General features: G+C 55.5%; 1 protein-coding gene across 2 annotated transcripts in view; it reads right to left on the bottom strand.

The window, feature by feature from the left end:
- The window catches only part of CHERP (calcium homeostasis endoplasmic reticulum protein), a 21518-nt gene extending 7710 nt beyond the window's left edge, over positions 1 to 13808 (bottom strand). The window contains exons 1-9 of one of the 2 annotated variants that reach the window (XM_061190289.1): positions 13732 to 13808; positions 13249 to 13422; positions 9077 to 9261; positions 7832 to 7969; positions 7420 to 7571; positions 5744 to 5888; positions 5553 to 5642; positions 4015 to 4264; positions 1153 to 1328 (exon numbers count right to left, since the gene is read on the bottom strand). In XM_061190289.1, the coding sequence (XP_061046272.1) occupies positions 1153 to 1328; positions 4015 to 4264; positions 5553 to 5642; positions 5744 to 5888; positions 7420 to 7571; positions 7832 to 7969; positions 9077 to 9261; positions 13249 to 13422; positions 13732 to 13756 (1335 nt within the window). In that variant the 5' untranslated portion in view covers positions 13757 to 13808. The remainder of the gene's footprint in view (positions 1 to 1152; positions 1329 to 4014; positions 4265 to 5552; positions 5643 to 5743; positions 5889 to 7419; positions 7572 to 7831; positions 7970 to 9076; positions 9262 to 13248; positions 13423 to 13731) is intronic. The other variant, XM_061190290.1, reaches the window with a different exon arrangement.

The raw sequence follows: 13808 nt of genomic DNA, 5'->3' as shown, positions 1-13808 counted from the left end.
GCCGGGGGGCTCCACTGACCACAAGCACAAGGAGGCCGGCCCCGGCCGCCACACCCTCAGGTTTTCAACAGAAGCCAAGAAGCCAGATTTTCAATATGGCAACTATTTCAATATGTAAGACACCACGTGGGCAGGCCAGGCTGTGGTTTCCTATTGTGGACTGTGGGTGCACTGCTGGCCTTCAGTGAGGGAGCCCCACTGTTGTGAGCCTAACCTGCCGGTCCCCAGAAAGACTGAGCCGGGAGACACCAGGGGCATCTGTTTCCACACCAACAAAATGGGGAGAAGTGCCCCCGCATCAGAGGGCACCCAACACTGCAGGGCTCACAGCAGGCACCCAAAGGCGGGAGCTGGCTTTGTGGGGATGCCCCATCTTTTGTGATGTTAAATCTCTTGTCCAGAAGCTGAGGGTGGGCTGGGGGGACTCACAGCCATGACCCTGCACTTGTCAGCCCAGAACTGTCTCCCTTACGCCCCCTCCACACAGGGTCAACCAGGGAGGGCCACGCCCACCATGCCTGGTCGAGAGGCAAGTGGACACCCAGAGCTTGACCTGATTGCTCTAACCAGGTCCAGTGGCCAGAGAGCAAGCTGCGGGGTGTTTTCCAGTCATGTTATGCTGGATGAGAATGACCCCTGCCCTGGCCTAGAAGTTTCTGACTCCAAGGAACCTGGAGGGAGGGAAGAATGGACCCGCATCCCAGACCCAGAAAATGCTGCTAGCCTGGTATTTCTGACCTTTCCTTTCTTTACGAAAGCACCATGTTCTTTCTAGGGTGATGAGATGTTGACACTGCTGGTCAAATGAGTTAAAAAGGGAAGGAAACAAATCGCCCTGCTGTACTTCATGGTGTGAAACTTCTCAGCACTCACAGGAAAATGGGGACCTGTGTTACGGAGAAGCCCAGGTAACCAAAGCTCCCGGGAAGGATGTAAAGGCCCAACTTTCTTCCCCAGCTCAGTCCCCATACTTCGGGAAGACTATCACCTTCTTGCCAGCCCCCCCAAACCCCAGGCCCTGCTGCAGAACCTCGTTGCCCAGGGAGCCACTAAAAGCCCATCAACCCGCACAGCGGCCATCACCCACCTGCCTGCCATCCAGCTGAACCCAAGTGTGCCCCCCCTGCCCCTGCGACAAGTTCTAAGAGATACCTGCTGTTGGCCCCAAGGAGCAACGGGGTGAGGCTGGTCAAACCACGGGGGCTTGTTAGGTGGGATCTGGTCATGGGGCCCAGGGCCCCGGGGGCCGGTGGCGGCAGGGTCCTGGACCCCTCCTGAGGCGTCGTACTCGGAAGAGCCGGGTATCTGGATGGGAGGCTTGTTGTCATCTAGAACCAGGCAAAAAAGCACTCAGAGAAGGTGGCAGCAGGAGGCCCCAACCGAAATGATCTTCAGCAAGCACCCAGGGCCAACCCAGGCTGGGCTTACTGCCTAATAAACCCTTGCTTCTTGACCCCACTGAAAACTGCCATTGCCTCCGGGAAGGCAACACAGAGAGGCCTGACCTTGGCCAGGATACGCACCTCTCTCCTTTGAACGCTTTACAATAAGTATCCTACTTATTGATCGATAAGCCATATTGATTTTAGTTTGCTCAAGAATTTTTATCAATTTAAAAAAAATTTTTTATTTAATTTTTGGCTGCGTTGGGTCTTCGTTGCTGCGTGCAGGCTTTCTCTAGTTGCAGCGAGTGGGGGCTACTCTTCGTTGCGGTGCGCGGGCTTCTCATTGCGGTGGCTTCTCTTGTTGCGGAGCACGGGCTCTAGGCGCACGGGCTTCAGTAGTTGTGGCTCGCAGGCTCTAGAGCGCAGGCTCAGTAGTTGTGGTGCACAGGCTTAGTTGCTACGCGGCACATGGGGTCTTCCCAGACCAGGGCTCGAACCCGTGTGCCCTGCATTGGCAGGTGGATTCTTAACCACTGCGCCACTAGGGAAGCCCCTATCATCACTTTATTAAGTACCCCTTTTGCATCTAGTTGAAAGATTTCTTCCCATCTGATCTGTTATTTTGTTAGATTTTCTGGTATTAAACCATCCTTATATATTCCTGAGACATATCCTATTTGGTCATGACATATCTCTTAAATACTGTGCTAGACTTCACCTGCTAAGACTTCATTGGGTTGGCCAAAAAATGCCTTCAGTTTTTAAGTAAAAATAAAAGACACGTTTTTCATTTTCACCAAGAACTTTATTGAACAACGTAGTCACCCTTTTGTTCCATTACCTCCTGCCATTTTTCAGGCAACTTCATAATTCCATCTTCCCAAAACTTTTTTTTTTTTAATAAGGAAGTTTTCAATTATTATTTATTTATTTATTTTTGGCTGTGTTGGGTCTTCGTTTCTGTGCGAGGGCTTTCTCTAGTTGCAGCAAGCGGGGGCCACTCTTCATCGCGGTGCGCGGGCCTCTCACCATCGCGGCCTCTCTTGTTGCAGAGCACAGGCTCCAGACGCGCAGGCTCAGTAGTTGTGGCTCACGGGCCTAGTTGCTCCGCGGCATGTGGGATCTTCCCAGACCAGGGCTCGAACCCGTGTCCCCTGCATTGGCAGGCAGATTCCCAACCACTGCGCCACCAGGGAAGCCCTCCAAAACTTTTTATCTTTTTGAGCAAAGGACTGTTCCAGGTGCCTTTTACAGTGTTCCAGGGAATTGAAAATTTTTCCATTAAAAGAATTTTGTAAAGACCGAAATAAATGGAAATCCGAAGATGCAACGTCTGGTGAATACAGCGGATGAATCAGAACTTCCCAGCCAAACTATAACAGTTTTTGCCTGGTCATCAAAGAAGCATGCAGTCTTGCGTTATTCTGTTGAGTAACTCTGGACGCTTTTCGTCGAGTGCTGCTTTCATTTGGTCTAACTGGGAGCAGTACTTGTTGGAATTAATTGTTTGGTTTTCCGGAAGGAGCTCATAATAGAGGACTCCCTTCCAATCCCACCATATACACGTCACCTTCTTTGAATGAAGACTGGCCTTTGGTGTGGTTGGTGGTGGTTCATTTCACTTGCCCCATGATCTCTTCCATTCCACATTATTGTACAATATCTACTTTTCATCGCCCATCACAATTTGTTTTAAAAACGGAGTGTTTTCATTATGTTTAAGTAGAGAATCGCATGTGGAAATACGGTCAAGAAGGTTTTTTCACTTAACTTATGTGGAACCCAAACATCAAAGAGATTAACATAACCAAGTTGGTGCAAATGATTTTCAATGCTTGATTTGGATATTCTGAGTATGTCACCTATCTCCCGCGTGGTATAACGTCGATTGTTCTCAATTATGTCTTAATCTGATCTTTATCAACTTCAACTGGTCTACCTGATGGTGGAGCACCATCGAGCGAGGTATCTCCAGCATGAAATTTCGCACACCACCTTTGACACGTTCGATCAGTCACAGCACCTTCTCCATACACTGCACAAATCTTTTTTTGCATTTCGGTTGCGTTTTTACCTTTCTTGAAATGATAAACCATAATATGCTGAAAATGTTCCTTTTTTTTTTTCTATCTTCAGTATTAAACTGGCTACACAAAAATTCACCAATTTTGATGTTTTTTAAATGCACGCTGATATGACAGCTGTCACATATAATCTAACAAAATTAAAAACAACTTAGTGCTATTAGAGCCATCTTATGGAAAAAAACGAACGAACTTTTGGCCAACCCAATATTTACTATTTCTTCATCTTTGCTCAGAAGTGACACTGGGTTACATTTTTCTTTCTTTCCCTGTCCATGTCTATCTGGTGTCAGTTATCCTAGCCTCGAAAAATGACTTGGAGAGCTTTCCTCTCCATTCCCTGGGATGGTTTGTACAGGAGAACTGTCTCAGTTGTAAGGGCGTGGTTACACTTACCTGTGAAATTACCTGCCTGGTGCTTGTAAATAGATTAGAATCTGCTCTTCGGATTGGGCCTGAGACTACAGAACCAGATCCCTTCCTGGGGGAGGAGACTGCTTTCCGGAGGCTGCCTCCTGGGGGCAGGTGCTGAGGGAGCCACGTACCAGGCTGGGTGGTTGGCGGGATGGCCGGGGCAGGCGTGGGGGCGGGGGGCGGAGCAGGCGGCGGCGGCGTGGCCTTGACTTCAGCTTCCATTTGCGGCATCTGGATCTGTGGCTGCGGCGGCTGCTGCTGCTGCTGCTGGGCCAGGCTGTTGACAAACTCCTCGTGCTGTGTCTTGAGGGTCTGGATCTGCTGCTGGAAGGCCAGCTGCACCGGCTGGACCACCGAGGAGTACTCATTGATGAGGGTTGCCTGGTGGAGAGCAGGGCAGCCGGCACTCAGGACATCAGACTCAAGGTCCGAGACCCTCTGGAGCAGCATGGGGACAAATGCCTGGGGAGCACCCAGAAGGTTGGGGTGATGCTGCGGGCAGCAAGGCCCAGGGACCCAGGGCAAGCAGGCGATTGTCATGTAAAACAATCAACTTGAGCTTGACAACCACAGAGCATCTCAATCTAGCCGGACTTGGTGACGTTTGGTGCCGGGCAGTTTAGAATTCCCTAACAATGGGAATAAGCAAGGACAGCTGTGCCCTGGAGTGCCACGCAGACATTAAAATCCCACCACTGACAAACGTCCTAGGACACGCTCACAGGCTGTACTTCTTACTCACTGTATGGCTTTGAGCAAGTCACAACCTCCCCGGAGCCTCAATTTCCTCACCTGTAAAACTGGACAATAACGGGACCTACCTCCGAGGACGCGGGGAAAACGCAGTGAAAGGAACTAGCGTGACTCAGTAACCATGAGCTGCTGCCGCCAACTCAATAGGAGAAAAGCAGTGAATATCACTGTGGTATGGTGGTATGAGCCCATTTTTATTTACCAATTAAAAAAAGGGAGTAAAACTTAGAAAAAGTCTGAAATGTACTTTCTTCATTTGCCTTTCTGAGCATGAAAGCTTCTCCCCTGTAGGGAGGGTGGCAGTCAGGAGCATCACAGAGGAATCGGTCAACATATAGCTTCTCACATTCAACCAGACCTGTGCAGGAAGACGACATCTTCCGGCCTGGGAAAAGGGGGTGTGAACTGTGCCTTTTACCCAAGCAGCTGTAGATGGGGTAGCAATGCCGGCACCACAGGAGAGGTGACCAAGGAGATCCGGCCCTCCTCTCCCTGCTCTGTGACCCCGACCTCTGACAGATGCCCCCTCAGAGACAAGCAGATGTGCACACAGGGGACACCGTGCACAACACGATGACCGTGGCAGCCTAGACTATGCCAGGGTTTCCTCATGCTCCCATCACACCTGGAGGACCAGAGCAAATGGGCCAAAGGCACCCCTGAGAGCAGAGCCTAAACCAGGTAACCTGGTCACAAGCGCACCAGGAAAAGTCTGGTGGGCTCACCTGGGAGGGCTCCCTGGCTGCTGTGGATGAGGTGGGGGCCCCCGAAGCTGCTCCTCAGACTCCGCCTCCCACCACTCACCACCATCCCAGGGGCACTCCGGGGAGTCCAGTTTGGAAAATGCCACCAGGACTCTGAGGTCACCACCCTACTGGTGGTGCACAGCCCCCTGACTTCAGGAAGCAGCACACACCTGGTACTGGCCGAGCCCCAGGGCTGGGCTCTGTAACTGCTGGATGATGGAGTCGTCAAAGTAGCCGTTCTTCTCCCAGAGCTGCAGGAGCTGGACGTTGGGGAGGAGGGAAAGGCCGTGTCAGGGGGAAAACGAGAGCCACCCCCCAGCCCCCGCCCATCTACCCCCCACCCGCCAGCTGCCCCTGGTACCCGGGCAATCTTCTGCTGCTTGTCCTCCTCCACGGCCAAGAAGCTGGTACAGTAGATGGGCACCACGACCTTCTGCAGGGCGGCCAGCAGCTCCCGGGCCTGCTTGCGCTGGCTGTGAGGGAGAGACCTTCCGCGCGTCAGGGCCCTGGGGCGGGACCCGGCCACGCGCCCGTTACCATCGCGGCTCCAGCCACAGCACCCTCTGCCTTCTTGGGACACGGGCCCCCAACCCGGCTGGGACAAGGGCTGGGCTCCCCACAAGATGGATGGACGGCAGTGGGAGGAGGGAAAGAACACAGCCTGGGGACTTTCAGAGCAAGGCCTCTCATCCTGCTCCCCTTATCAGTAAGATAACCCTTCTCTCCCAGGGTGGCATGAGGATGGACAGACGCAGGCCTGTGAGAGCCCCAGCTGCCCACAAAGGCTGAGCTGGGGTTGCTGTGGGTACAGGGCCTTGTCCAGGCAGCCTCGCTCAGCACTATCACACCCTAGGCACGAGGAAACCTGGGCTGGGACCCCGCCTTCCACAAGGCAGAGGGAGTGTGCGGGCTGCCAGATGCCTAGGAGCCTGAGGCCTGACAGGGTGAGGCGCCCTCTCGGGGGGCATGCCGCATAAATGAGCATGGAGGACCCGCAGCTGTGCAATGCGGTGGCAGAGCCCGGGGAAGAAGGTGGGCAGCTAGAACCCCTCTCAGAGGCGAGCTCACCAGAGGGAGCTCAGAGAGAGCAGCAAGTGCCCGGGGCCAGGAAGCCAGGTTGGGGGAGGGAGGGCAGCCCAGGCAGGAGGACAGGGCGAGCCGCACTGGGCTTCCAGACAGTGAGGCTCAGGAAGCAGGTGGCTGGAGAAGTGCCAGAAACAGGGCTGTCTCTGCAGGTCTGCCCTGAGTCAGCGGAGCGGCTGGTGGAGCAGGAGGCAGGCAAGGTTCCGAACAGCTACTTATTTCCCCATGGCAGAGAAATAGGGGAAGGTGATGTAGGGAGCGCGGAGTGACACCGGAACCGCCCACATGGCACACGAAGCGGAGAGGGGCAGGGCCCGGCTGCATGCGGGCAGAAGGGGCAAGACCTGGGTCTGAGTCTGCTGCCCTCACAGGAGCTGTCCCCCAGCCAGCCAAGTTCAAAGACAAATGTGGCAGCCAGTCTTCACAGCTACAGGCTAGCCTTACTAGCACTGTGAGCTTCCCCCTGTCTCTGGCCCAGGCGTCCGGTTTCTCGACTTAACCTTTGTCAAAAGGCACCAAAGAGGCCGTGTGGAAGTAAACACCGGCCTGGCCTTAGGAGGGCTTGAGGGGGGCGTGTAGAGGGTTAGCCAGGGGGACCCTATGGGAAGATTCCTGAAGCAGAGCAGAGTCAGGTGACTGGGGTGTGTGTAGATCAGTGAAAGGGAGCTGGCAGCTGACAGAGACACTGAAAAACACCCAGAAACTGCCCTGAGAGCAGGGAGTGAGGGGACAGCGGCCCCAGGTGGGGCGAGGGGTCTGGGGTAGGGGCTGAGGTGGTGGGGGGTGCGGGTGGCTGTCCTCCCGATGGAGGGCTTGTGGCTCAGACAGACCCTCCCCCAGGGTCTTCGGAAGAGTGGTTCCCAGTCCCGGGACAGGCCAGGCTCCTGAGTGTAGAGCATTGGCCGGGAGAGGGAGAAGGAGCAGGAGGGAAGGCGGAGCTGGCAGGGCCCTCACCAGTGGTGCAGCACATCATTGATCAAGTAGATGAGGTGCAGCCGCAGCTCGAAGTGCGCCCCGTCGGCCGTGATGCGGTTCCGGAGGTGGCCCGCCATCAGCTCGCAGTGCGGTGGGGACTTGGCGTTGCTGAACATCCAGTTCTTCCCAGCCTGAAACAGCCAGGGTGGTGGGTGAGTGGGGCTGGGCTCCCCCAGGCCAAAGTGTGTACAGACGCCCGGGAATGTTGGATGGCCTCTGCCTGCCTTCCACTTTTCTTGGTGGGGGAGCCCACGGAAGTGCTCATGCGGGAAGGGGATGCGGAGACGGGGTGCCCCTGGAGCAGCCCTGGCCCAGACTGGCTGCAGGAGCTCCCACCTAGTCAGGAGCACCAGGTTCTGGGAGCAGGCCCCCACCCCGACCCCGCCCTCACCGAGATGGCATCTTTGGTGCAGGTGTCGATGATGGGCTGCAACAGGTTGTCAAACTCGTTCATGTCCAGCTGGGTCTCCTCCAGGAGCTTCTGCATCTGCTGTTCCACCGCGTGGGCCACGGCTGCTGTCACCTGCTCCTAGAAGGCCAAGTGGGACCGAGACTGCGTGAGGAGGGACCCTGGCCCAGGCCCAGCCAGGCTGGCCCATCAGTGCCCTGCCCGCAACACTCACGCCCGAAGCCTGAGACATGCATCTGTAAGTCACGGCCGTAACAGGCAGAGCAGGCAGAGGATAAAGCCAGACAAGATACAGGGGGAGACAATGTCTCCCTGGAGATGACAGACAGAAAGATTAAGACCCAGAGGAACAAGGAACCTCTGCACATCAATTCACCAAAAAAAGAAAGAAAAACGAGTGGCGGGTGTGAACACGGTATGGAGAGGACAAATATAAACAGTCACCAGTCACATACAAGCAGAGCAACCTCACGAGCAACCAGGGAGTCCGCAATGAAAACATGACGCCAGACTTCTGCCCGTTAGGCTGGTGAACAGATATGGCTGAGACCCGGTGCTGCTGGGGGGACAGGCAGTCAGCCCAGGGCTGGCTGAAGCCAGACTGCCCAGTCTGTGACGAGCTCCGTATGGAAACTGAGGGTAAGCATTCTGGAGTGTTTTGTTTTCAATAATACAACCGTAACTTACGTCTTGACTCCAATACTAAAACTGGGGCTGGTGTTTCAGATATCTTTTCATCCATCTTGTGTTTCTGGCAGTTTATCCTATTGTATTTGGCCAAAGTACCAGACTGTGATGGATTGGGACAAAAGGGCCCTTCCCCACAACAGCTTGGGGTGACCTAACCAGCAGGAGCTGGTGCCGGTGGCGCCAGAGGCCACCGGGCATTCTCTGTCACACAATTTCCAATGTGCAGTCTCACTTGTCGGCACCCACTCCAGCACAACGGGTGTGTGTGTATCAAAGCTCGTGCAGTGACCTCACTGGGATGAGAAGCAACCTCCGTGTCCAGCATCGGGGTCAAGCTACACACAACATGGGTGGTGGCAGCATGGAGGAATAATGACCGTCAGGCACCGAGCCCCGGGCAACGGGACATCCCCGTCCTCAGCGCTGACATCTAACATTAGCGTCAATGTACAGATACAACAACTGAGGCACAGAGGGAGAGCTTGGGTACCCACCCAGGACAAGAGGGGCGGGGGCGGGGGAGGAGCCGGCCCGTACCTGTCTGAGGGCCAGCAGGTGCTGCTCCTGCTGCTGCAGGTTCCACTGGCTCTGCTGGATGAGCTCGTCCATGGATGGGGTGCCCTGGGCTGGCGGGATGGGCGCAGCGGGGGCCAGCGGGGGCTGTGGCAGCGGTGGCAGGGCCGTGGCTGCTTCCAGCTCTGGGGCCTGCTGCTTGCAGATGACTGGCAGGAGAGGAGGAGAGGTGGCCCCTGTGAGGATGTGGCTGGGGTCCAGGTATCCCCTTGGCCGCCTCCTGGGCAGCTCTGAGTCCCGGGGGCTCCTCTCCCTATACTCACCACCCAGAAGAGGACCCCTGTGACGTGCCGCAGCCATGCGTGCCCTGTATCATGGGGCCTAGCCCCGGACCCTTTCTGCCTTCCTGCTCGTCCTCTCCTCGGAGACCTTTGGGACCGTCATCTCACCACTCACTAGCCAACACCGTCCAGCCTTGCCCACTGTCCTTCGGCCCAGAGGAAGCCTCAGCCCACCCCGTCCACCTTCACACCTCGCCTGGGCCTGAAGAAACAGCCCCTCCCCGAGGGAGTCTCTCAACCCGCAGCAACCTCGGCAGCTATTTCTAACGCCTGCTGTCTCCCAGTCTACTCTTGCCTTTCAAGACAGCAAAGCCACCGGACCTCTGGATGGCGACCAGCAAACCCACGCACCTGCAGCCCTACGGCAGGAGCATGGCAGCACCCGACACATGCTGTGGCCTCCCTACACCCCACCCTTTGCCTTCCTTCCACTGACTCTATTCCTCTGTATTCAAGGGTCAATCCATATTGAGGCGACATGGGATGCCCTATCCTGCTAGCAGGAAACTGCGTTGGGCAGGTGCAGGCCCCAAACCTCGCCAGATGAGACGGGAGGGGAGGACTTGGGGAAGGGTCCCTGGACAAGATGGCCTCCCCCTCTGCATTTGGGCCTCGGGTGGTCTGAGCGTGACCACACTCTGCTGGAGCCCTTCTGAGTCCCACTCTAAGGGGGCCCAGCCTTTGGACAAAGCCATAGAAAGGGCGGTGGGGTGCAGGGTGTCGTCCAGGGCCCACCACTGCTTAGGTCTGAGGCAGGCCTTCACCAAAGGCACCTTATGGGACCACCCCCACCCCCTGACTTGCGTTCTGGATCCCACCCTCCCAGGGACGCTGCTTTAGGAAATGTGTCCTCTCGCTCTCCTTCCTTCATTTTCTCTCTTTACTGACTGCCCCAGCAACATCTAAACACACCCGAGTCTTCGATCTTTAAAAGCTCCCTCTTCATCCATGCCCCGCTCTCAACAATTTTACAGCCAAGATTCATCTTCAATTCTTCATCTCCCCTTCATCTCAACCCACGGAGGTCTGGCTCCGCCCACCCACCCCACCCCCAAAGCCACTGCGGTCATCCCCACTCAGCCTGATGGCCCCATCTCAGCTCCTTGTCTCACGTGGCCGGTGTGGCCATCCCCTCGGCCCCTTCTTCCTCTATCCGACCCTCACATACTGAGATGCCCAGTGTGAGAATTAAGCCCCCTCCTCTGAGCAAGCCCCCAGGGGAACATGACATCTTCCTGTGGCTGCAGTTACAAAGTGCACTCTACGACCCCTAAATCTATCATCGCCATCCTGGATTCCTCAAGCTTTGGGTCTAATTACAGACCAAATAGCCACTGCTTTCCACAGGCACCTCAAACAGGCATGGGTTCCCTCTCACCCTGCGTTCCACCCCCTCCAAAGCTCCCCTTCTGATCCGTGGCTGGCACAGCTACGCCCACATACCTGAGCCAGAAATGAGAAGGTTCATGCACCTTTCCCTCCCTTGCACTTCACACTAACAAGCTGCCCCACACAGTCAAGTCACCCTCCTAGATCACATGCCAATCTATCTGTGTCCTGCCATCACCGCCATGACTCTGCTGTCACCTGCATCAACCTGGGAACTGGTTTCCCTGCATCCAGGCCTGCCCCTCCTCCCCTTCCCTACTCTGCGGCTGTAGTGCCGCTGCTCAAAGCGTGCTGCAAGGACCAGCCCCACGTGACGCCAAGACTAGACAAGCACAGAAATGGCGAGGGAGTGTTTTGGCACTTTTACAGCAATTTGATATTTCATGGTTCACCTTTTTTCCCCCATTTTTTTCTTTTCTTCGCCGTGCCACGTGACTTTCTGGATCTTAGTTCCCCGAGCAGGGATCGAACCTGGGCCCCGGCGGTGAAAGTGCCAAGTCCTAACCACTGGACCGCCAGGGAACTCCCATCATTGTTCACATTTTTATTGTACTTTGCCAAACTCTACTTTTTGCAACAGATCAGAAAAAAACAAAAACCAGTCCTTCACCAGAGTCTGTGAGGCGCCAACCTCAAGCGGTCCCAGGACTCAGTCTTCTCAAACCACCAGGGTGAAGGGCTGGCTACAGAGTGGCTAGCCCTGCTCCAGAACACAGTCCTGAAACCCTTCTAGAGCTTCCCCAAAGCTTCCAGAATTCCTAAGTCCTTGGTAAGCCAGCCCTCCCTGCTGTGCACCCTCACTTCTGGCCACTCCAAGAATCCCTCTTTCTCTGGGCTTCAGGCACCCTGAGCTTTTGTCCCCTCGCCTCCCCAGCCCCTCCTAAGGCTCGTTCCTCCATCCGAACACTCTTGGCTCCTCAGTTTCCGTGTGTCTAACTCTGATACGGACTTTAATGGCAACGGAGATATTCTTACCTGCAGAAAGCATTTCCTGAGCCCCCATCTTCCCCTGCTAGAAACACCCCAACTTCCCCCCATTATGGCACCAAGTCCCAAGCAGCCCCCGATTTCTGACTTTCAGGGTGGGAGTGGGCTCCCCTCACAGAGGAAACAGCTCTCACCTCATGGTCACTCGAACCCAAACACCATCCTCCCCTGCCCAGTTATGCCACCCGCATCAATATCCAACTGGCGCTTCAGTTCACAGATTCTACCCCTGAAGCCCACCTGTCCCCAAGCCCACTCCCTTTACTCAACTCGCCGACTCAATTCAGACTTTACCACCAACTGCCAGCCTCACTGGTCCCAGCCTCCACTCACGCTCCCTCCAGCCTGTCCTCCACACAGGCCACACAAACCCAACCCACCTCTCCCTTGTGGCTTCCCACTGCCTACAGCAGAGGTTTTAAAGTTGACATGCTGGGGCTAAGGAACGGTTGCTCCAGAAACACATAAACGGGTACATTTTGCCTACAATTTCAGGCAACAGATCTTCCCCACCCTCATCTCAAACCTTAAACAGGCACCAGAAGAACCCCTGGATTAAGGAAGAAAACCCAAACTCTCCCCTGGAAACTTTCCCACTCCAGATCAACCCCCTCCCCCGTCTACACACATCTACACTCCAGCCATGCCAGGCCTCTTATGATTCCTCTCCCGGCTCTCAAAACACACTGTGCTTGTTCAAGCCACTGTACCTTTGCTATGTCTTACAAACTATCGATCACCTACTACCTGCTACCTATTAGGCACAACACTGACCCAAACAAGGTCTGGTTGGCCTCAGGGAGCTTGCAGTCCAGGGAGCATTCACCTTTCAATGTCCACCTACTTGGCAATCTGAAACACAACGTTATCTAGAAGCTAGGGATTTGCTACTGAACAATACAGATGTGAACTCAGGGACTATTTATCTGTTATTCAAAGACCACCTAGGATAACTGAGTTCATCTTAAATTCTCTTAATTTCAAGCCGGAACCTTGAAGCCCAAACCAGTGAACATAAACAGCTGCAAAGAACTAAAGCCCACAGGACAATTAGTTTTGATCTGGACTCCAACCATCTGAAATGCACAAAAACCTTGCTGGACCCACAGAGAGCTCGCAAAGGGGGCTGCACGGTACCTGCCAGGAGGGTCCCACCCACTCCGGCTTCTATCACTTCCTCCCTGGAAAACACTGAAGCAGTCACTCTACTCGCTGATCTCAGTCATCATGTTTGCAAAACAACAGAAATCCCTGATCCGGAGCCCAGAAGGAGAATCGATAACCTCGTTCTCCATGACACTCGGACCCTGCAGCCGCAGGGCTCTGGGAACAGCCGAAGGAATCGTGAAGGCCGAACTAACCCATTTTCACAGAGAAATGGCATGCGACCTAAAAGAAGGCGTTTTGAGGCAGAGCCCGAAATGGAACCAGAGAAAGGATTCGCTCGAGGGGGCGGCCTGAGAGCTGGAGAGGACTCACGCTGCTGCTGCTCTAGAGCCAACTTGCACTTGTAGTAACTGTAGAACTCGCCTCCGAACAGAAACGAGAATTTCGGGTTGTCCTTCTGCTTCTCCATCGTCATCTTTTCAAACTCGGGCCCGTTCCGAGCCACGAACTGGGCCAGCTTGTCGATGACATTTCGGAGTTCCTGGTCTGGAAGACGGAGAAAAGGCCACGCGGGGCGTCAGCGAGGACCGCCCAAATCCTGGGGCCCTGGCTTCCTAGCCCGCGTCCGCGGGGCCGGGGTCCCTAGGGGTGGGCCCAGGAGAAGCCGCCCTTGTACGGGTCCCGATAGGGGCCAGAAGCGCTCCGGGAATGCGGGGACCCGCGGGAGAGGCCGCAGGCGAACCCGGGAGGCCGAGCCCCGCCCCCTCCTAGGCCCGGGGACCCCGGAAGGCGGGGCGGGTCAACAGGGGATTCCAGGGAGAGAGAAACGGCCCCCGAGCCCGGGCTGGGCCTCACCATCGGGCGGCAGCGGCATCTCCATAGCTCCGGCCGCGGGGAACGTCCTCCGGCGCCTCACGATCGCCCACCAGGGC

Source organism: Eubalaena glacialis, chromosome 4, assembly GCF_028564815.1.
Source record: "Eubalaena glacialis isolate mEubGla1 chromosome 4, mEubGla1.1.hap2.+ XY, whole genome shotgun sequence".
NCBI lineage: Eukaryota > Metazoa > Chordata > Mammalia > Artiodactyla > Balaenidae > Eubalaena > Eubalaena glacialis.
The sequence above is the reverse complement of the archived record's forward strand: the minus strand, read 5'-3'. Positions and strand labels throughout refer to the sequence as shown.